Source organism: Hakea prostrata, chromosome 1 (assembly GCF_041222555.1).
Source record: "Hakea prostrata isolate BN-2017 chromosome 1, UWA_Hpros_2, whole genome shotgun sequence".
NCBI classification, from domain to species: domain Eukaryota; kingdom Viridiplantae; phylum Streptophyta; class Magnoliopsida; order Proteales; family Proteaceae; genus Hakea; species Hakea prostrata.
Window position 1 is genome coordinate 10,707,390 of NC_142600.1, and position 21,191 is coordinate 10,728,580.

General features: G+C 39.0%; 2 protein-coding genes and 1 long non-coding RNA gene across 3 annotated transcripts; 1 reads left to right on the forward strand and 2 right to left on the reverse strand.

Annotated features, from left to right (window-relative positions):
* Positions 1-2,265: 2,265 nt before the first annotated feature.
* Positions 2,266-5,594, reverse strand: LOC149027408 (uncharacterized). Its single transcript, XR_016174547.1, has 2 exons — positions 4,528-5,594; positions 2,266-4,202 (listed from the first exon to the last, which is right to left on the reverse strand). It is a non-coding gene; the product is annotated as an uncharacterized LOC149027408 (long non-coding RNA).
* Positions 5,595-8,117: 2,523 nt separating this feature from the next.
* LOC149027409 (uncharacterized) lies at positions 8,118-9,828 on the forward strand. Its single transcript, XM_089146811.1, has 2 exons — positions 8,118-8,492; positions 8,573-9,828. The coding sequence occupies exons 1-2, from the start codon at positions 8,351-8,353 to the stop codon at positions 9,412-9,414; spliced, it is 984 nt and encodes a 327-aa protein (XP_089002937.1). The 5' UTR covers positions 8,118-8,350; the 3' UTR covers positions 9,415-9,828.
* Positions 9,829-9,921: 93 nt separating this feature from the next.
* LOC149027410 (uncharacterized) lies at positions 9,922-20,790 on the reverse strand. Its single transcript, XM_089162450.1, has 3 exons — positions 20,210-20,790; positions 16,577-17,984; positions 9,922-11,811 (listed from the first exon to the last, which is right to left on the reverse strand). The coding sequence occupies exons 1-3, from the start codon at positions 20,628-20,630 to the stop codon at positions 10,620-10,622; spliced, it is 3,021 nt and encodes a 1,006-aa protein (XP_089018576.1). The 5' UTR covers positions 20,631-20,790; the 3' UTR covers positions 9,922-10,619.
* Positions 20,791-21,191: the final 401 nt, after the last annotated feature.

Below are 21,191 nucleotides of genomic sequence, written 5' to 3' on the forward strand. Positions count from 1 at the left end.
CCTGTAGCTCAAGAAGTTAGAGATCACGAAGGAGTTGTGCAAGAAGAAGTGCCAGAGGTCGAAGTCGAATCGGAGGAAGCAGATAGAGAAGAATCTATGGATGCAGAGAAGAAAAGCTTATGCGACCGTTCGACTCAAACAGAGAAATGTCACTCGCAAAAATCTCTGTCGGAGGAAATTGAATCGGATGAAGTAGATGAAGAAGAATGTCTGAAGGAAGATCCGAAGAAAAGCTTCACTGACCGATCGACTCAAACAGAGAATCCGTTGGAGGAAGATGAATTCGAGGAAGTAGATGAAGAGGAGTCTCCGAAGACAGAGCCGGAGAAAATCTTCTGCAACCGATCGACTCAAACGCAGAAATGGAAATCGCGTAAACCTCCGGTGTGTCCCACTCTCTTCGCGGGCTCTTTCTTCGTCTCTTTCATAGTGCTCGTTTTTCAATTCTTTAAAAACAAGAGGAAACGATAATTTCAGAAACTAGATTTACCTTTTCCTCTCTCTTTTTTTTTTTCGTTTTTGTTTCAGTCTTTTGGTAGAATCATAAAAATGTTTTTTTTTTTTTGTTGTAAAAATCTGAAAATATATCTAAGAACAAAAGTAAGAACAAAAGATCATACAATAAGACGACATGTTTCATTTATCAAAACTTGGGGCAAAGTCCTTTCTTTTTTATTTTTAATTTTTAATTTTTTCTTATTTTTTACACATGATTAAATAGTATAATTCCTCTCTGAAGTCATCTTATCCCGCATTGTAGATCCTTTAGGGGTTGTATGGTAACCATTCTGTGCCCAAATTCCCACTTCAGCACAGAATCCATTTTTATGCTTCTGTGCTGAAGTGGGCAAATTTGGCACATAATCTATAGTAAAATCTTGTATGGTTTGAACACAGATGGGCACGTTTCTCTGGCCCATCTTGGCACAAAATCTTGTATGGTATGTACAAAGTCAGAATACAAAATGAGCACTTCTTTTTTTTTTTTTAATAAAACCAAAAGAAAACTATGCTAAATACAAATACCATTTAAGAACATCAAAACCAAAGGAAATGTCACCAAAGGCTCTATCTATTTATAGAAAAATGGTTTTCAATATTTGTCAAAAACAAAATTAATAACATTAATCCTGATGGAATCGAACCATCATCCCTAGAAACTTTCTAGGTGCTCTACCATTTGAACTAAGGATTTTCACTTACAAAAACACATGTTGGATCAATCCAAAAGTGTCCCTATTATGAAAATAGCCAACTTGTGCATTCAAGCTACCTTAATCCCAACCACCCCCTTCATGAGAGCCATTCAAGTGTGGAGAATTGCATATAAAACATGAACAAGGTTACACCACACACTTAATGAACAAGCAAAATAGAAGAAATTTCAATGCATGTGATTCATATATTTTTCATACTAGGTCTTCAATGACTTCCAGCAATGCCTTATTTTGCAATTTCAAAAGGTATGGGATCCTTGTTTCAGAATGTCTGGTGAGATTAAACTGTAGATGAGACTCATCATTCAGACAATCACCACACACATATTTGTTAAATATGTTACAGCAACAATAATCCAAGAAAATTCATCCAAAAACCTGCCAAAGGCATAAGGAAAAATGAGACTAAATACTTATCTAGTTACATAAAGGTAGAGAAAGTACATTAGTTGGGCAAATTTACTTGTTCTACCCCATGCTATTTGCAGTGAAACAAATCAAAAAGCTGTTTTAATGAAGCAGCAAAAAGGTAGGATCATTTGCAATGTAAGATATTAAGCATGTCTGAGGCAATATACATAACCACTTGAGATGGAAGATGACATTATTCATCCATCCTCATTTACACACAACCACCCAAACAAAACACCCCCATGCTGCGGCAACAACCGAGAACAGCAGGGATCTTTGCAGAGAAAGCAGCGAGGCAATCACCACGGAGGAAGAGACACACCATCCACACCCCCCGCAGAGCCAAATCTGCCCCCAGCTATTGCGGAACAATCAAAAACGTTTAATGAGCAGCAAAAGGTAGGATCATTTGCAATGAAGATATTAAGCATGTCTGAGGCAATATACATAACCACTTGAGATGGAAGATGACATTATTCATCCATCCTCATTTACACACATACCACACCAAGCATGATAGACACAAATCCAAGTCCATGCAGCACCAAAACAAGGCTATTATCCACAAAGGTTCAGTCCACATATCACATAAAGAAGGTGCTGAACCAAGCATGTTTGCCTTCCCCCCCCCCCCCCCCCCCTCCCCCCTCCTTTTTCTGTAGTACTAAATTTGCTTGGTAACATCACATATTTCAACTGACACACAGATACAGTGGTCACAAATCCCAACTATCACATTGAGAAAGATTTTATCTGCATGACAATATAATTGAAACAAAAGGTTTGCATCATGCTCCAGAAAAGTACTGCATCGCCCATCTTTGGCTTAATAAAACAAAAAGAATTGAAATGATACAAAAATAGGCTAGGCATTTTGAGAGATACCCATTCCTCATCAGCTTCATAGAAAGAAATATGTATTAATAATCCAATTAGACCTGCATTTTGCACTAATTAAAACAAACAAAACAGAGCATCACATTTTTGTGTCATTGTTGATTCATGAGCAGTTTCAGTGAGTACTTTGATCATGCAGAACAAGTTGAAGCCGAGCTGCAGATTCACAACCTTGAATTAGTTCTTCTATTACCTTCTCTCGAGCAGAAACTGATTTTCTAGTGAAGGGCTGAGAATCCAACCTACACTAGGAGATGAGGGAAGATCATCATCTGAGACTAATCTGTTTCTAATCTGAAATTTCACAAGAGACTTTGGTTGTATGGTCATTGGGTTGATTGATCTTACCAAGCTTTCTGTTGTAATCTTCCTACCCTGCAATAATAAATCCAAAACTAAGGGAGAGAGAGTAAAAGTACCGCTTGTTAACAATGAGATATAAAAACTATACTTGTTTAGTTGAGTTTCAACTCCTCAACACTTGGTGGGCTAGTTTGTTTTAGATCGTTTGACAGCCATAAAGGTTAAACAAAGTGATTATGAAGGCTGCTTTGTAGATGCCATAGGAACTTCTATGTTTTTCCATTGGTTTATCTAATAAAAGGATGAATACATGTAGGATTAAACTTAATTGTTCTTTAACTTCGAAGCTTAATCAACCAAAAAGGAGATGTGGTCAACAGATAGAAAACTTAAAGCATGAATGGTGGAATCCAACAGCACTAAAAGGCAACCAGATTTGGCCTATAATATTCATAAAGAGAGAAGAAGGGACTGGATCCCAATAATTGACATCCCCCCTCTCCTTCTCCATTCTTCTATCTATTAAACCATTCTAAATGATGTACTATTGAGTATACTGACCCAAAAATCAACACCATCTTCCACACCCCTGAAAACCCACTCCTCAAACTAAGAGCAGAGTTTAAATCTGACACGGTCTTCACAAAAACCTCTCAACCATAGCATGGAAACTAAAACAAATTTCACACTCAAAAGCATCACATTGATCTACCATCACCACTTGAAGGGAAAGTCGATCAACCAAGTTTCCTCTGATAAATAAAATGTTATAAATTTAATTAGTTAAAGTAGGGATATAATACATGAATAAAAATCCGGGAGACCAGATCCTATCTTGCTGCCATAACAGAGAATCAGAAGGAAGATTAACATAAGCATGTACAAATACATAAATAACAATCCAAACAGCAGATGTTCTGAATAAATCAGCAGATGAAATTATCATGGAGATCAAAAAATAAAATTGATGATTCTTATCCTAAAACAATTTTACATTGTTGGACCTCATAGGGTAAAATCCAAGACTCCAAAAAAAGAAAAAGAAAGTCATTTCATCATGCTCTCAAAATAAACACTAATTTGAAAAACTTTGAAAATGCACCATCTCAGATTAAGCAGGACCAAAATGTTATAAATTTAATTAGTTAAAGTAGGGATATAATACATGAATAAAAATCCGGGAGACCAGATCCTATCTTGCTGCCATAACAGAGAATCAGAAGGAAGATTAACATAAGCATGTACAAATACACAAATACATAAATAACAATCCAAACAGCAGATGTTCTGAATAAATCAGCAGATGAAATTATCATGGAGATCAAAAAATAAAATTGATGATTCTTATCCTAAAACAATTTTACATTGTTGGACCTCAGGTAGGGTAAAATCCAAGACTCCAAAAAAAGAAAAAGAAAGTCGTTCATCATGCTCTCAAAATAAACACTAATTTGAAAAACTTGAAATGCCCATCCAGATAAGCGGACCAAAAGAAAATAATAGTTAAAGAGGGATAAACAGAAAAAACCGGAGACCAGATCCACTGCTGCCAAACAGAGAATCAGAAGGAAGATAACAAAGCAGACAAATACATAAAAACAACCAACAGCAGATGTCTGAATAAATCAGCAGATGAAATATCATGGAGATCAAAAATAAAATTGATGATTCTTATCCTAAACAATTTTCATTGTTGGACCTCATAGGGTAAACACTAATTTGAAAAACTTTGAAAATGCACCATCTCAGATTAAGCAGGACCAAAATGTTATAAATTTAATTAGTTAAAGTAGGGATATAATACATGAATAAAAATCCGGGAGACCAGATCCTATCTTGCTGCCATAACAGAGAATCAGAAGGAAGATTAACATAAGCATGTACAAATACATAAATAACAATTGAAATTATCATGGAGATCAAAAAATAAAATTGATGATTCTTATCCTAAAACAATTTTACATTGTTGGACCTCATAGGGTAAAATCCAAGACTCCAAAAAAAGAAAAAGAAAGTCATTTCATCATGCTCTCAAAATAAACACTAATTTGAAAAACTTTGAAAATGCACCATCTCAGATTAAGCAGGACCATGATCAACTACTGCTGGTCTCAATTTGGATATGTCAACCTTATTAGTTCAGATCTAATATTGATGATTTGAAACTAAGATCACCAAGAATCTTGACTAAGTGGATAATTTAAGAGAAAAAAAAAAATACAGTTTTAACTGGCAAGAAAAGAGAAAAACAGTTTATGAATAGAAAATAGACACAAAATTCCTTAACTTAAGCTCATAGTGTATAATCATATCTTAAGACTCAGAAGGGGGTGGGAATTTTGAAACCATGCAGATAATTGAGAGAATCCTTCAATTGTAACAGAGCAATCCTCTCCCCCTTGAAACAGCTTTTAGAACCATAAGCATCAAAACAAAAACATAAGAGACTTACGAGAACTGCTGCAGAAATCACACTAGAAGAAGAAATAAAAGTTCCCATGACTAATCCAATTACTACTCACAAAAGATTAATTTCCGGTATAACAGAAGATCATTTTGAAGCTACATATATATAGCCAGCCAAGTCAAATCAAGTCATCATAAATGTATAAAAATATAACAGAAGATTCAAGTTTATCACAGCCTCTTGCAAGAATATCGACCTCAAGTTACACAAGAAACGATCAAAAGTGCAGAGTAACAAGCAACATCAATTTAATTAAGTTAATCAAAGAACATGGAAAAATTCTAGCTTTCTACTGTCCAAATCACACAAAAGAGCCGAGCAGCAGAGGACAAAAGAAAAAACAGAAAAAAGGGGCCCCAAAACCCCAAAAGGGGGGCGGCCGCACCAGACCCACCCCCCCCTAGGCGGATGAGAGAGGGGGGGGCCGTGGAGCAGCCACCAGCTGGACCTTGCCCGCCCGCGAGCTTTCTCTGTCCAAATCACACTATTAAAGAGCCGTAGCAGCAGTAGGTACAAAAGCTTAATTCAGAAACAGGGAGCTACAATAGCTCAATAGTTGGGCTGGCACAGCAGAGTCATACACACCTTAGAGCGAGATGAGAGAGACGAGGTGAGAGACCTTGAGAGCAGAATCCACAACCAAAAGCTCTTTGGTAACCTTGCCCGAACTACAACGCAGAATCCACAACCAGTGGTTAGGGTAAGCCCTAATTTCACCCGAATCCGAACATAAATTACTGGCGAAAAAAGGACTAGACAAAAACATACCACGGGCGAGGGCAGTCACAGATGCAAGGTCTCCTCTTCTGGCGAAATCGGTTGATGCTCTTCTTCAACCTCCAATACAAAGCAGGCAGACAAACTTGAGAGAGTCCAGCAACCCAGATACTTAAGCGAGACGAGACAGAGACAAAGTGCCGTTGATGGAGGGGCAGAGAGAAAAGAGAGAGCAGAGACATACGACAGAGTCGAGAGATGGACAGAGACACGAGAGAGACGAGAGAGATGAGAGGGCTTATCTAGGGCTACCAAAGTGCCGTTGAGAGATGAACGTTGAGAGATGACCGTTGAGAGACGACAACCAGAGTGCAGAGAGACGAGAGTGATGAGGAGCTTTGAGGAGAGGGCTTATCTAGGGCTAACCAAAGTGCCGTTGAGAGATGAACGTTGAGAGATGACCGTTGAGAGACGACAACCAGAGTGCAGAGAGACGAGAGTGATGAGGAGCTTTTAGGGTTATCGTGAAATTACATCGATAACCCTAATCAGCATCACTTGTGCTTTTAGGGCTTCACTTGTGCCCCGCAAAATGGGTCACATCAGAAGGCTCCTTGGGAAGAGATCTTTCTAATGTTATTATCCCTAGTAATTTGGGTGCCAACTGCAATAGGTCAGGAACTAAGTCAAGACGCCATGGTTTCTGAGGTGAAGGTAAGAAGTTGCAATTTGATCCCAATTTGTCTAAATTGAGTCAATTCGAATGTCATATGGTTGGGCCATATATATTTGTCCCTTGAATCAGTCCTTTCACGATAGTTGTAGATGGCTTATGCCCAGCATGGGATCCACTCCAATAGTATATCACTTGTCCATGGTGTGTGATTCCCTGAACAACATCGTAAGTTTAGACAAATACATTATTTGGAAAATGGAACAGGGGTTGAGGCTATAAGAATCAGGTAGGGTCACTATGTAAGGAACATCATAATGTCCAAGTGGTTTCAAATTTAAATCATTATACCATGGATTTATAGAGTCCACAACCTGCTTAGGGTTAGGCTGATCATTCCTAAAAATAACATTATTGTGAATCTGCCAAATGCTATAACAAGTGATTATTAGGATAGAGAATGTCCATCGTAAAGTTGAGTTGTTGATGTGGGAATTATAGAATAGATCTAGATAGAATGAAAAAAAGTTTGAGAAATGTATAATTTCATATCGTAATCCTAATGGTCCGACTATTTTAGTCCTCCTCATCTAGTTGCAACTTGCAAGTGAAAAAAATATGATAACTAGATTCACTGCTTCCATCACAAAACACACAAAGATCGGAATTTGTATTTCATTTGGAGAGAATCGCATTAATTGGAACTCCTGCATTTGGAAGACGTCATTTTTTTTTAATTTTTTTGGGTGAATGTGAATTTTCTATAAAACAACCACCAATTTTTTATAAAATTAGGAGGGTAGTACCGTAGTAAGAATAACAGATAGTAATTGCTGATCAGCCAATTTACTAATAAACTTAGAAATAGAGTGAAAATTTAACCTCTAAGAGTTTGAATCATAACTTAATACAATATTGTTGATAGCAGAAGAATAAGATACGTTTCATTTAAAGTCAAAAGTTAGAGTAGCAGTTCTCCAACAAGCTTTATGGATGGTGCTTTTCATAGAAGTTAATACCCTCATATGCACCTTTATGGATGATGCTTTTCATAGAAGTCAATACCCTCATATGCTTAATGTAAGGTTCCTAGTTGATACTATGGGCCTATGGGGGGATTATTACTAATATATGTGCCTTCGGATGGGTGCAAACCCAAGACTTTCCCATGGGAGGTTGGATTATTGACCGCTTGACTATCCTACCATTGGCACGGAATCCGGTATTATTCTTGGAATAGATTCTACGTGTAGAATGAATGCATTAAGAAATTAGTTATTCTCTATTTAATATCTTTTAGTTACCAGAAAAAAAGTTTGAATCTATTTCAGAAGGTATTTTAAGTCCAAAATCCATTCTAGTAATACATATTGAACCTGTTTCTTAATGAAGGATTGATTACCAAAAAAAAATAAAAAAATAATCCAAAGTGCATAGCTTCCCGCCAACGCAAAACTATAAAAAGTAGCTTAGCTGCAGCCTTTAATTCAAAGCCGGTATCTAAACTATGAAGCAATGGATACGTGTTCAGGCCATCACAGCATCTTATTTCTCCTGAGCACCCCCCACTACTATCTCTCACTCTCTATAGGCATCTATCGTCCATTATCTCTTCACTTTCATTTGATCCACTCAACCACAAAGGAACGCTGCGAGAAATAATCGATGGACTTGGAATTGGGCTTCAAAGTTTCCAGGTCAAGAGATGATCTCACCTCCGATATCCGAATAACCAAAGACTCTGCCGGTCCCGTCTTCATGTCTACAGAAACAGAGACCACTTTCGTCCTCACTGCGCACCTCAAAGGTACGAGATATTCCATCCATATAAATCTATCACCCTTCCTGCTTAGTCCGTTTCCTAGCTCTAAATCAAAACCAATGCAGGCTTCAAGCGAGAAAGAATCAATATCGTCGTAAACGAAGAGGGAAATCAAATCGCCGTAAGCGGGGAGAAGCCTATTCAGGAGATGGTAATGCTGGAATGGACAATGTATAAGAAGGAAGCGGAGTTCAGGGGATTCCGTAAGGTCTTCTGGATTCCCGATAGTGTCATTGTGGATCGAATCAAGGCGAAGTTCAACGAGGAAGACTCAATTTTAACAATTGTCATGCCGAAGAAGACTGGAGGAATCCAAGGGACTCAAATTGAGGAAGTGAAAAAGGAGCATTTTGATGGAGAAACATCCAAAAAGGATGATAATGTTCAAGAAGAACCAAAACCAGAGGAATCAACACAGCTTATCTTACCAGAACTGAAAGAACCAGAGGAATCAACACAGCTTATCTTACCGGAACTGAAAGAACCAGATCCAGATCCAGAAATCGTTTCACCACAAACTCCAGCTCAAGAAATTGAAGATCACGTACTCGATGTGGCAGAGGAAACAGTTAAAGAAGAAGAACCTCCGAAAATAGAGCCGAAGAAAAGCTACTGCGACCGGTCGACTCAAACGGAGAGATGGTACTCGCAAGAAAAATCTCCAAAGGTAGAAGTAGAACCGAAGAAAAGCTTCTGCGACCGATCGACCCAAACAGAGAAATGGCGCTCGCCAAAAGAGGAATCTCGCAAGGCAGTACCGAAGAAAAGCGTCTGCGACCGATCGACTCAAACAGAGAAGTGGAAATCGCGAAAACCTCCGGTGTGTCCCAGTCTCTTCGCCGGATCGTTCCTCGTGTCACTTATAGGGCTCGTAATCCAATTGCTTAGAAATAAAAAGAAGCGATAATGCGTATTTAAGAAACTTCGAATATGTCAGACAGGGTTCTTTGCTAGAACAGACTAGTGTGATTACTACAAGTTATTACCCAACAGTTGGACAGGCATCCAAGTTTAAATTCATGAACCAAAGATCCTGCACTTAGGGATATCTTCTCTCTCTTCCTCTCTACCAGCTTCGAACCTTGGTTTCCAGGTTAGCTGCTTCTAACTCAACCACTGAGAAACCAAGAAGCTGGTGCACTTAGGGATATCTGTTGGATCCAAAGCCAACCTTGACAAGTCAAAGCTCAATTTGCTCTATGTAATATTTCTTCGTAGACCATTTTCGAATTGTATAAATTTTGAAACTAAACTGTACAATGTAATACTTAGTAGCAGCAATGTTCTACCAAAAAAAAAAAAAATGAAAAATTGTAGCAGCAATGGTTGACTGGTTATAGTGACTATCAAATAAATTATTATTATTATTATTTTTTTTGTATGTGTGGTTTTGTGTTGAAGCGATCAAATATAATCCTCTAAACTATATTGCACTCAATTTTAAACCAAGAACTCATGATAAAACACATATCAAACAAAGTCTTGTGAATTATGGAAGAAAAAAAAATCCTCCGCTATGCACAACTCTCTACTGCAAAAGAAAGAACAAAAAAAGACTAGGTTTTAGGCTTTTTAGCAAAGCACATCAGTTCTAAAGAACGAAACATAATACGTCCAAAGCACAGCCAACAATCTTTCTCCAACAAGGCCGATGGGAACCCATCACCATTTTCAGCGGAAGCAACGCTGACCATCAAACTAGCTTCATCCACCCACGCCGATGAAAACCCCTCCCCGTTTTCACTTTTCCTTTCAATTGCAAGGGGGGAAACCAGAAACATGGATTGGAATAAATTAGACTCAATCCTAACAGGTTGTATGGTACATTTTTTTTTTTTTTGGGTAGAAGTGTGGTACATTTGAAAAGATCAACTTTTGCAACAAAATCTTGCTATGATTTATATGCTGTAGACCCACCCACCTCTGGGGAAAAATAATCAAATCAAACGTGAACTAGTAAGCTCAAACGGTAAAACAGGAGCTCGGTGGAGTTTCCAAGTCTACACTAAAATCATCGTCGTTCCTCTGATGAGACTGATCAGTATCCTAGTCCCCTTCTTTGAATCATCGGGTCAAGGAAACAGTAAATAAGTATTCATTCTTCCAGAACATTCAACCTTCAACTCTGCACTTTGTCTCTGCCGACTTTTTCAAGCTACCTAGTATGTTGTCAATCAGTTTTTCCTTGTCATCACCAACTGGATCTGAAACAAAAGAATATTTCTTCATTGACTTTAGTTTGTGCCCACTGTTCACCAGAGAGGGTTTGTTCTTCATCTCAGCCCCAGATGGACTAGAAGACTCTGATTTAGAACAATCCACAATCTCCTCAACCTTCTGTGATTGACCATTGCCGCCACTATCATCCTTACTGCCATACCATGAGTCAAGAATCTGTAGCAAAGAACTATCATCCTCAGACCTCGATTTTCCTATCTCTTCTGATCGATTTAGCTTCAAATTCTCTCCTTCAGAATCTGAAAGCTCATCATCTGAGAAACAATCATCATCAAAATCCATTTGTCCCTCTGCTTCTTTTTTAGATTCTGCATTGAGCCTAGATCCTGAATGTCTCTTATGAGAGCTAGTCTCAGATACTGGTCCAAGTTCTTCCCACGCAGAGTCACGATAATTGTCCTTCCCTGAGGAATTGGATGATTCACCATCTGAAGTACTCCCTCTTCCAGTTCCATCACTTGCTACACCATAAGAAGGGGCAGCATCTGAGCCCAGACGCTTTGACCATTTTTTGGCAGGTAAGACATAAGTCGATTCTATCTTCACCTCTGGCATTGTTTGTAACAAGGGAGCCAATTTTGAGTAACCAAGCATTTGATAGTCAAGAATGTAACCATACCTGTCCACAAAAAACCTCTTGAAGCACCCCATATTGAAACCATCTGGGTATTCGTCCAAGAGTTCAATCACAAGCTTCTTGCAATCAGCCAGGATCTCGTGCCTTGCCTTCCCAGTTCCAGAAGGTCTCTTGTTGTTTTCAGTTGAACTTGCTGCAGGTTGAAACTGACCTCGATCTCTCTTTTCCACCCCATGTTCTGGGAGGCCTTGTAATTTTTCAGACTGAGACAGCTTAGAAGAAAAGATAGAACTCAACCCATTTGAACCAGGAAGATTTTGCCCTGTTTTAGCATGATGGATGAGTTTAAATGGAGGAGTTTGTGATGGGCACTCTTCCACCCATTTCTTCTCAGAGATAAACAAATCCACCAACTGAAGAAGATCATTTTCATTCAGATTATTAAGAATCATGGGCCCTTCCTTTTGCAGCTTTTGTCCCATCTCTTCCCTGGCCTCAAAGCAAGCAATAATAAGAACATACTTTTTGAATGACTTTATTAAAGGATAAAAGATAAATATTAATATGACATTGGAGCAAACTCAACAAGTCTCAAGAAGCACAGCCCTCTGGCACAAATAGATGGAAATCATGGTATGGATGACCAAAAGTGCCATATGGGTGTGTGTTAAAATAACATAACTCATGACATAACTCAGGTGATGGACCTCCAACTCTCGCCCCTTAGACTTGATTTGGAAGGCCATCTGTTTTGATGTTTCTTCTAGGCTCTCGGCTCTCCCCCACCCCCCAGTGGCTGATTCCTCAAGGACTAGGCTTATTGTTAGATCCTGGGGGCTCTGCGCTACATTTCGATCATCTTCTTGATTGGTTCCCCCCCTCCCTCTTTTTGTATCTTTTTTTCGTCGTTTAATATATTATTAATTCACCCAAAAAAAAGAATCATGACATAATGTTAAATGGGTGATTATATTCTCAAAGAAACATAGTGGCGGTGCATAAATGTTCTTCACCACTGGCTATGACCAAAATACAATTGTTAGCCAGACTCAAAGGTCATTACTGCATACAAAACTACATCGTTTGACCAAATGACCAGCGTATCAAAAATAGTAGTAGGCGGGTAAAAAAGAGCTTATTGGTCTTTCTGGTTTCAAAGAGCTTGAGATTGAACCAGAAGGAGCCAGAGTTGGAGGTAGGATAGGAAGAGCTGGTCACTGGGGTAAAAGGAATAAAGCTTGTCAACAAGCCAGAACAAAGTGGAGAAGAATCACCAAATAAGGTAAAGCTCAACCGTTACACTGTGGATGTCTGTACTCACATGAGAGGAAGCAGAGAAGCCCATGAACATGAAACCATTGACAAAGCAGTCCAAGTTGACATGGAAGAACAGAAGTAGATCAGCAGGCAAGATATTCAAATAAAGGCAAATGTCAAACCAGCCATCAGAGCCTAGCCAAGCATTCACAAGATCTCTACTCTTAAGATGACTCCAACAACATCCTAATCCAACCTGAACATAAGCTATGCCATCAGCTCCAAACCTGCACAGTTTCCATTGATGTCCTAGAACTCCATGTCCATCAAATTTTGAATTCAACAGCAACACAGCCAGACAGAGAACACTTGATATTTCCCAGGCCTATAAAGCCACCGGTGTTGCCAACTATGTCATCATTGGGTAGGAGAAGGAAGGCCAGTCCCCAAACAAAGACACCCACAAACAAGTGCCCAGCTGACAGGATCTTATGTGCTTACTGGACAAGACCATGCTGGTGCTGGAATAACTGTACAAGGGACACCTAGAACATACACTGTGAGATGGTGTATGGTGTAAACCACTGACAGAAAAGAATAAGTGAAATACAGATGGCTCCAGCTGCAGAAATCCAGGGAACAGTGGAGGGGGAGTGATTCACTATGACAAAGTTGTATGTTTTACTTGCTACTATGGTTATCAGGAATAACTGAATAAGGGTCATCTTCAAACTTGATGTTTATGTCTTAAAGTTGATTCCATTATTTTGTTCTAAGCATTGAAATGGGTGGGGAGGATACGATGAGGTCAGGATCGAAGGAAAGAAGTTCGAGGCCAGGGGTTGGGGAAGATGGAAGGGAAGCTATAGTGAGGACTGAGGAGTTAAGGTTGAGGTTGGAGTGGGTTCAGGGTTGGGGTCAAGATTAAGGTCAGGAAAAAGGATACGGTGAGGTCGGTTGGTGCAGGGCAAGGTTAGTGATTGAATAAGAGGATGAAGGGGCAAGACAGGAGCAGAAATGTTAAACAGAGGGAGGCTACTCTTTTGGGCAGTTTTGCAAACTGAAACCCAAGGCTAGATAATCTTGTAGTTTCAAACATTACCTCTATTCAAGTCTATCTCTGATTCTCAGGCTATATCTCCTTTTAACTAAGGTCTTCTCTCACCACTTCAGGCAAGTCATTTTTGCCATCTCGCTATCTTAAAACCACACACTTGGACCATTGAATTCTACATCTTGGTTGCATAATGAAGTCTTCATTCGAATTTCACTTATCAAGTCACTTTTCCATGACATCCCCAGGCTCTCATGTATCATGACAACTTTTTATTCCATCCCCTAGTTAACTGATTCATCATTCTGTTTCATAGAGATGAATACAATCTGTTTGAGAGTAGGTTTCCAACTTTCCATAAGGCACATCATGGATTGAAATATACAAAATCAATATAGTTCATAATGATCTTGCTCAAATTTTAAATCAGAATGTTCTAATACTCTCAAGTTTGACATCTTTTACACTAGGTTAAAAAGGAGGGGAGGGAGCGAATATATTTTCAATTCATTCTCCATGAGTATTAGATATCTTATTTTTTCTCGAATAGAGATTTAGAAGACAGTGTACCCAATGCATGAGACTAATCTTTCTGCAATTCATTACACAGAACTAATTGGCAAATTGGTTCAAAATAATATAATACAGATCTCCCTTAGTATTACCATCAATCCAAAATGACATCCTTGTCTCAGCTTTGCTTATGCTATGAATGTCCCCTTGTTTGCATATTTCTGCTCTGCAATGAAGCTAATGTGGAAGGGGTTCAAGTAAGAACCACCCTACAGAAGGATCAATGATAGGTTGCAGCAGAAACTAGAAACGAAGTCATGCGATTTGACTCCAGATTGGCAACTAACCTCAAATACAATAGAATCCATTCACAGTCAAAACCCTAGCTATAAGTCAGCGATAAGCCCCATAACAGATCCTCATGCTAAGTCCTGTGATGGGCTTGACATTTAATGTCACAGGACTTGAAATTTAATGTAAAACAGCCACCGGAGGTAGCAGTCCCAAAGCGCTCCCAACTCCTACAGGCTTAGGTCAAATAGAAAGTAATCCAATCAAGGATGAAGGATTGCAGTTTTGGTTTTGAGGCTGGTTTCGACCTGGTCAAAAACTGAAATTTCTAGGTTTCAACCAAAATTTTGGTCGGAACCTAGTACTATTTGTGCAAGGTTTCACCCTTAGGTTTCGGGGCTTATATGGACTCCATTTCATCTGATTTCTTGCCAACTACCCATTTAAAGCATAATAAACACAATGGAACTAGTAGTTTGCCAAAAAAACCACTAAAAAGTTATCATTCAAGTATGCTAGCAAATGATTGGTTCCAAGAAATATTAATTGTATTGCATGCAGGCATAGAATCATTAGCATACATGCATTGTTTGATAGAATGATTACATATACAACAAGTTAACAAAATACAATGACCAACTAGCAACTGCAACGTCCCAAACTTCAGTTCCATGACATTTTGTCCATGAAGTTATCCATGAACTAAGACACTACGTTTCTATAGGTGGAATCATCCATCCAATGTAAGATATTTCATCCCATGAACTTTCCCCCCAAATTTTGACAGTTTTTCAGCATTTTCCCCCCAGGTTTTGACAAATAAGTTATTGGCTTAAGGTGAAACAGATGTTCAAATCACAAATCCAGCCAAAAAAATGGTTTGGGGGGTACCTGGTACTTTTTCGACTCTCTTTTTTTCAAAAAACCGAAATTTCGAATCATGAATCCAGCATTAGAGAATTATGCTTGAACAAGAAAAGTGCTTTAAAAACTCACAGTAGGTATTTAGAAGTAGCAGCAGCAAAAAATAAATAATAAGCATAACAAACCTAAAAACTCAGAATACTAAGATAGAGAGAACCTTAGCCGTTCAGAGGGGAATCATAGAAGAAGCAGCAGCAGATCATGAAAGGGGCAACAAACCAACGATCACTTCTATATTGCAGCGACAGTAGGATTACTAGAAAATTTGATCTCAGACTTGGAGGTAAAAATAGGAAAAGCGATAGGGAAAGGAAAAAAATTGTAGTTTGCATTTTAGAGTATGCAATTGACATTAAAGAAATCACTGAATGTAGAGCTTGATAGACAGAGTGGAAATGGAATTACTGAAGCCAACCAGAAAAGAATCTAGTCATGTAAGATATATAATCCATAACCAGACACTGATTTAAAATATTTTGGTTTTTTTTTTCTTGGAGTGGGGGGGGGGGGGGGGGCTAAAAAAAATAAGAGCCAACTGATTGCATTATCTAGAGCAATTGAAAACATCATTAGAAAAGATTAAAAAATGAAACTCAGAAATTAAGAAATCCACTCTAATAGTGAAGAAATAATTTCTTTTTTTGGTTGGAACAAAAATTCATCATGGGATCTTGTTGTTACTTCTATTATTGGTTGGAACATGAAGATGTATTCCATGGTCTAATAGTTATCACACTCTCCCGCATTGTCTATGACTCCCATATCCCCAAGTCCACCACCCTTTCCACTTTCATCTCTAATGGCACTTGTCTCCCCCCCCCCCCCCTCATAAGCTTCCCCATGACAACCATTTCGCTCCTGTCAACCACAAGCACCTTCTCCACCTCTCAGCCTCGAACAAAATTTGTACGCCGGGCAAAATTGTCCTTTGGTCCCATTTGGTTAGGTTCAAAGGTCACATTCCCCAAACCTCCACCTCTAGAGACCCTTCAGCCTGTGCATTTTCCTCTGCTATTCTCCAGATGCCCCAATGACAAATAAAAAAGTACATGCACTACATGCAGTATAATTTAAATAAGGCACACCAAGAAATTGAAATTCTCAAGGCCAGGACTCTAAAGAACAAATAACGAAAGTAAGTAGATAAAAGTTGGATGAAAAACTATTGGTGAAGCATAAGGCCAGAAAATAATAGACAGGACAAAAAGAATGTACCTGGTCTTCGATTGAGAAACAAGGATTGAACCTTTAGGACTACGTCTGAACAAATCCATCTCAGTCCAGAAAAATTCTTTGGTGAATAATTCATTATATTTGATTGGTTCTTTATGAGATTGTCCATTGTCATCATTGTCAATATTTCCACCAACTCTAAAAAATGTGCACCAGTTCACAATTTTGTGAAACAGCCCTTCCCTTGGGCCTGATTTCTCACCACTTCCTACAGAATCCTTGGTTACATTTTCAGACTGGACTGTTTGAGTTGCATTTGATGATGATGATGAACAGGAACTGGAAGGAGTGTAACAAGTATCTGATCCAGAAGATTTTTCCTCAGATTTGGCCTTCACAGAGCTATCAGATTTACCACCTTTCTTTGAAATGCTATCTCCTTTATCATTAGCACCCCCATTTTTATGACCAAACCACGTCTTCCAGATTCTGTGGAAGAAACCTACTTTAGGTGTTGAATCCTGAATCTCTGCATTAGCAAGATGGCCCACAGTCATTGACTCATTAGCTTCTTTCTGGACAAGCGGACGAGGCTCTTCTGCTTTGGGTGAAGGTGTTGGTAGGGATGACGATGATTTCTTGATAAGTGGATGAGGCTCTTCTGCTTTGGGTGAAGGTGTTGGTAGGGCTGATGATGATTTCTCATTAACATTTGCAGTTTTAGCACTGTCAACACCATTTTGATCCACCATTGCAGCTTGCTCCGTATCTTCATCACTAGTTTCTGGCCCTGTAGATAATTTTGAATCCGACTCAACTGGTTCAGCATTATTTGCATGGATGCATAGCATCTGACCATCTGCCCCAGGCTGAAGCTTCAAAACAGTCGGCATAGATAAAAGCAAACGAGAAAACTTTTTGTGTCCAAATAAGTCTTTATCCATGATGACATTATTTTTTGCCAATTCTGCACGAAGTGTTGAAATAGGGATTCCCTTCGGGTACAAGTTTAAAATGTGACGAATCTGACGCAAAAAAGCCTTTGGGATTGGGCGCAGCTTGGAATCTGTTCCAGCTTCTGTCAAATCCTCAGCACGTGAACTAGCAGGTTGTTCCATCTCTAAGAAGGGGTCCTCCAGTGGCCCTTTATAGTAGCCATACCAAGAAGCATAGGTACCATCTGGAGGTTGGTTGTAATGCTTACCAGTTAAGCTCTCTCCTCTGACAAGAGCATTCCATTGCCACACAATACTGGCAGCACTACAAAGAACTCCTGGTGCAGACTCTGTACTAGCAAGCAATATGTTATAATTATTCATCCTTAGCCGGTGTAAAACGTTTGCAAAGTCCCGGTCTCCTGAAATTAAAAAGAGGTGTGCAGGTGGAGGATTTTGAGACACCCAATGCACAAGATCAATCAGCAGAGACCTATCGGCACTGTTCTTCCCACCTACAATGGAAAAGTTAGTTATGCATTAAGAAGAATGAGGTCCTATTTGGCTAAATGGAGCAAACAGGATGTATACCCATAGTCATCAAAAAAATAGAGCTAGGCCCATTATAATTACAAATAGTATAAGAGAGAGCAATAAATGACCAATCAGCCTCATAATTTTTTAATAAAAACTGATTTTTTTTAAAAAAATCTGGGCTAACATGATGAATACACATTGGTATCAGCAAAAACCAGAAATTGATATTATCATAAATACTGTGAACTAAACCTATGCTTCTAAGAGCTTGTCTTGGCCAGTTTTTTACCTAAGCACATACCATTTTGTCTAGTATTTTTATTATGTGAAAAGGACTCTGTCCAGGAATGTTGCCACTGTGGCCAGACACAACATGGGCCAATATAAGGCAATGACTGCAATGCCCCCAGCAAAAAGCATCTTGCCCCTGTTGATGCTTCTGCATGTGCTCCCATTGGTCACCCACATTGACACATGAACTATACTCCCTGATGGAACAGAGAATGCACTCTCTTTTCTCATTTTTGTTTAAAGATGCCCACAGCACCAGACACCTTTGCAGCTACGATCAAGAAACTAGGTGATAAGTCATTAGGGTCTTTATTGTATAAGTCTTCTTTATCCAATGTAATTATAGTATGTGTTCCTTTTCCTTGATGATAAGTTTTTGCTTTTTGATGCCATATTGCTGTGAAGGCTACATAAAGAATTTATTGAAGTACTACTTTTCTCAAATAAGTATTTATACAGAGTACATTGTTTTACTGTGCAAATTAAGAATCAAGATGGGAGAGGAATCAATTCCAAATAACAAAAAGTAGTAGGAGACCATGTTCATGTTTCAGGGTCGCACCATGGAGCACTGAATTGCACTCGTTGATTCCCCCCCCCCCTTTTTCTCTTTTTGAAGTACAGTTTCACAATAGTTCCACTTTATTGGCTGGATCCCTGGCGAGGTTCTTAATATCTTGTCCTGACTTATGTAAAAATAAGTTAAAATAAATAACAAGCTCTCTTTATGTAAAATTACCAATCCATGCCCCAGCCAACTGCTCTCTGAAAACAGAACCCTTTCCCCATCCAGTGGTCTCATTGGTTGAGACCACAAACTAACATGATTGGAAAAGACTCGTCCACTTAATAATAAGCTTTGTGAAGAATGAACTACCAAAGAAATGCAATACTAAAAACAAGCCTCTTAAGAGTTCAACAATCAACCATGAAATTCAGAAAATCCATTATGTTGGTATTCTAGTTTTAGATGAAGAAGCTAAAGTATAACAAATACTCAGTTTAGGGAATAATCATCACAAGTTGAGTGAGAAACACAGATAACCCTTGTGAAAAATAACTTATATAAAGTACCTGTCCATTTAGATATACATCTGTACAATAATTTGCCTTTCATTTATATTCAATAGTTAACACCAAAATGACATACAACAAATAAAATGGAAATGAAAGAAACACTAACGACCTCATCATCATTGTCAGGATGTTCCCACAAGGACATCCACCAAAAATTTACATTTCTTTCATATTTTATACTATGCTGGTTCTTTATAAGAATATTCCTTCGAGAAAACTTAGATCCCTATTCAAGCTATAAAGCACTCTAAAACACCAAACAAAATCCCGATGACTCTTAACACTGTAAACAAAAGCTAAAGCTAAAGCAAAAGTCAACTGCACCAAATTCTTCAACCAGATGCTAACCAAAATCAAACGAACAACCACCCCCCCAAAAAAAAAAAAAAAAAAAAAAAACACTACTCTCCACAAGACCCTACAAGCTGGCCTGAGGTGATCATCAAAAAACCTGCTACTACAGTCTTTTCATATGCTACAAACGCAAATGCCACTAATGACGACCAGGATACAAGAGAGCATTTTTGCACCAATAGACCAACTTAATCTCCCTAAGTGAAAAGATCCATAATCTCTTTAAGTGAAAAGATCCATCCGTTTCATGCATAAAGAAGTAAATGAAGAAAAGGGGGACCAGCCCACGGAGTACATACGTGAAGTTTGAATTAACTTCATTAGCATGGGAGTAAGTACGGGTACGCCAGCGCCTTAAGGAGATATGGTGATATACAAAAATTTCCCAATTCCATAAGCGATTAAATTCCTTCTACGGAGTTCAGACAAAGCCCATGATAACGTCCTCTACTGAAGAAATTCAATTCAAGTTCAAACTAACCGCGAGGAATGTGGTTAAGGCAGACCCCAGTGGCAGAAAGAGCCTCTTGATTCGATCTTGACATCTGCAGCATATCCCCGAAGGCGGTGATAGTAACAGGTCCCTTCATCCCATTAGCTCTAAGAGCAGACATGATTCTTTGGGTCACTCTGTAAACGTTGGCCCCTGCAGGTACAGAACAGTTCTCGAAGTCCCACCAGACCGAAACCTTCACGTTTCGGCTCTCTTCGTCGTGGTGCCGCCATGAGGAAGACGATGAAGAAATTGAAGAAGAATGGGAGCTTCCAGCTCTCCTCTTTGTATGTTCTTCAGTGCTGCTCGAATAGAAGACCAGACATTGAAAAGAGAGGAAACTGGGAGATGGGTTTGTAAAAGAAGATACCGCACATCGGTAAATGGTTCTACAGGTGAGGTTCTTCATCGCGAATTAGATCACTACCCTGGATTATAGGGATTCAGAGTTTCCCGTATAAGTTGTATCTTACTTCCATCAAATGTTCGTGGAGACTGGAGGTTCGGATTGGGGGAAGCCGACCAACTTAAGCAGACAAAATGAAATCAAGAAGAAGAAGAGGAAGAAAAAGAACAATTTCAGTAGAACAAACTTAAACCCTGCTTTAAACCCTGCTTTAAGCCCTACAGCACGTGCGACACTCACGTGTGTTTCCAACAAGAATTTATTTTCGCTTGGGTTTTTACCTTTTCCGCGTAGATAGATTATCTGCCCCACAAGAACATATATGAGGCGTAAGATGAGGTGGTCTCCCCGTGATCGTCGACTGTACGGGACAGGATTTTCCAGAAGTTTGGGGGAATTGAAAGATGGTCATGGGCTCAATAACAGCGGCACGGCCCACCTTGACATTGAGCCTTTGGCCCACTTTGGCCCACTTTGGCCTGTTGAACATATCTGATACAGTGATACTCAGACAATCACTGGGCCGGTAAATGCCATTCCAAGTTTTCAACTAGGGCGCAACCA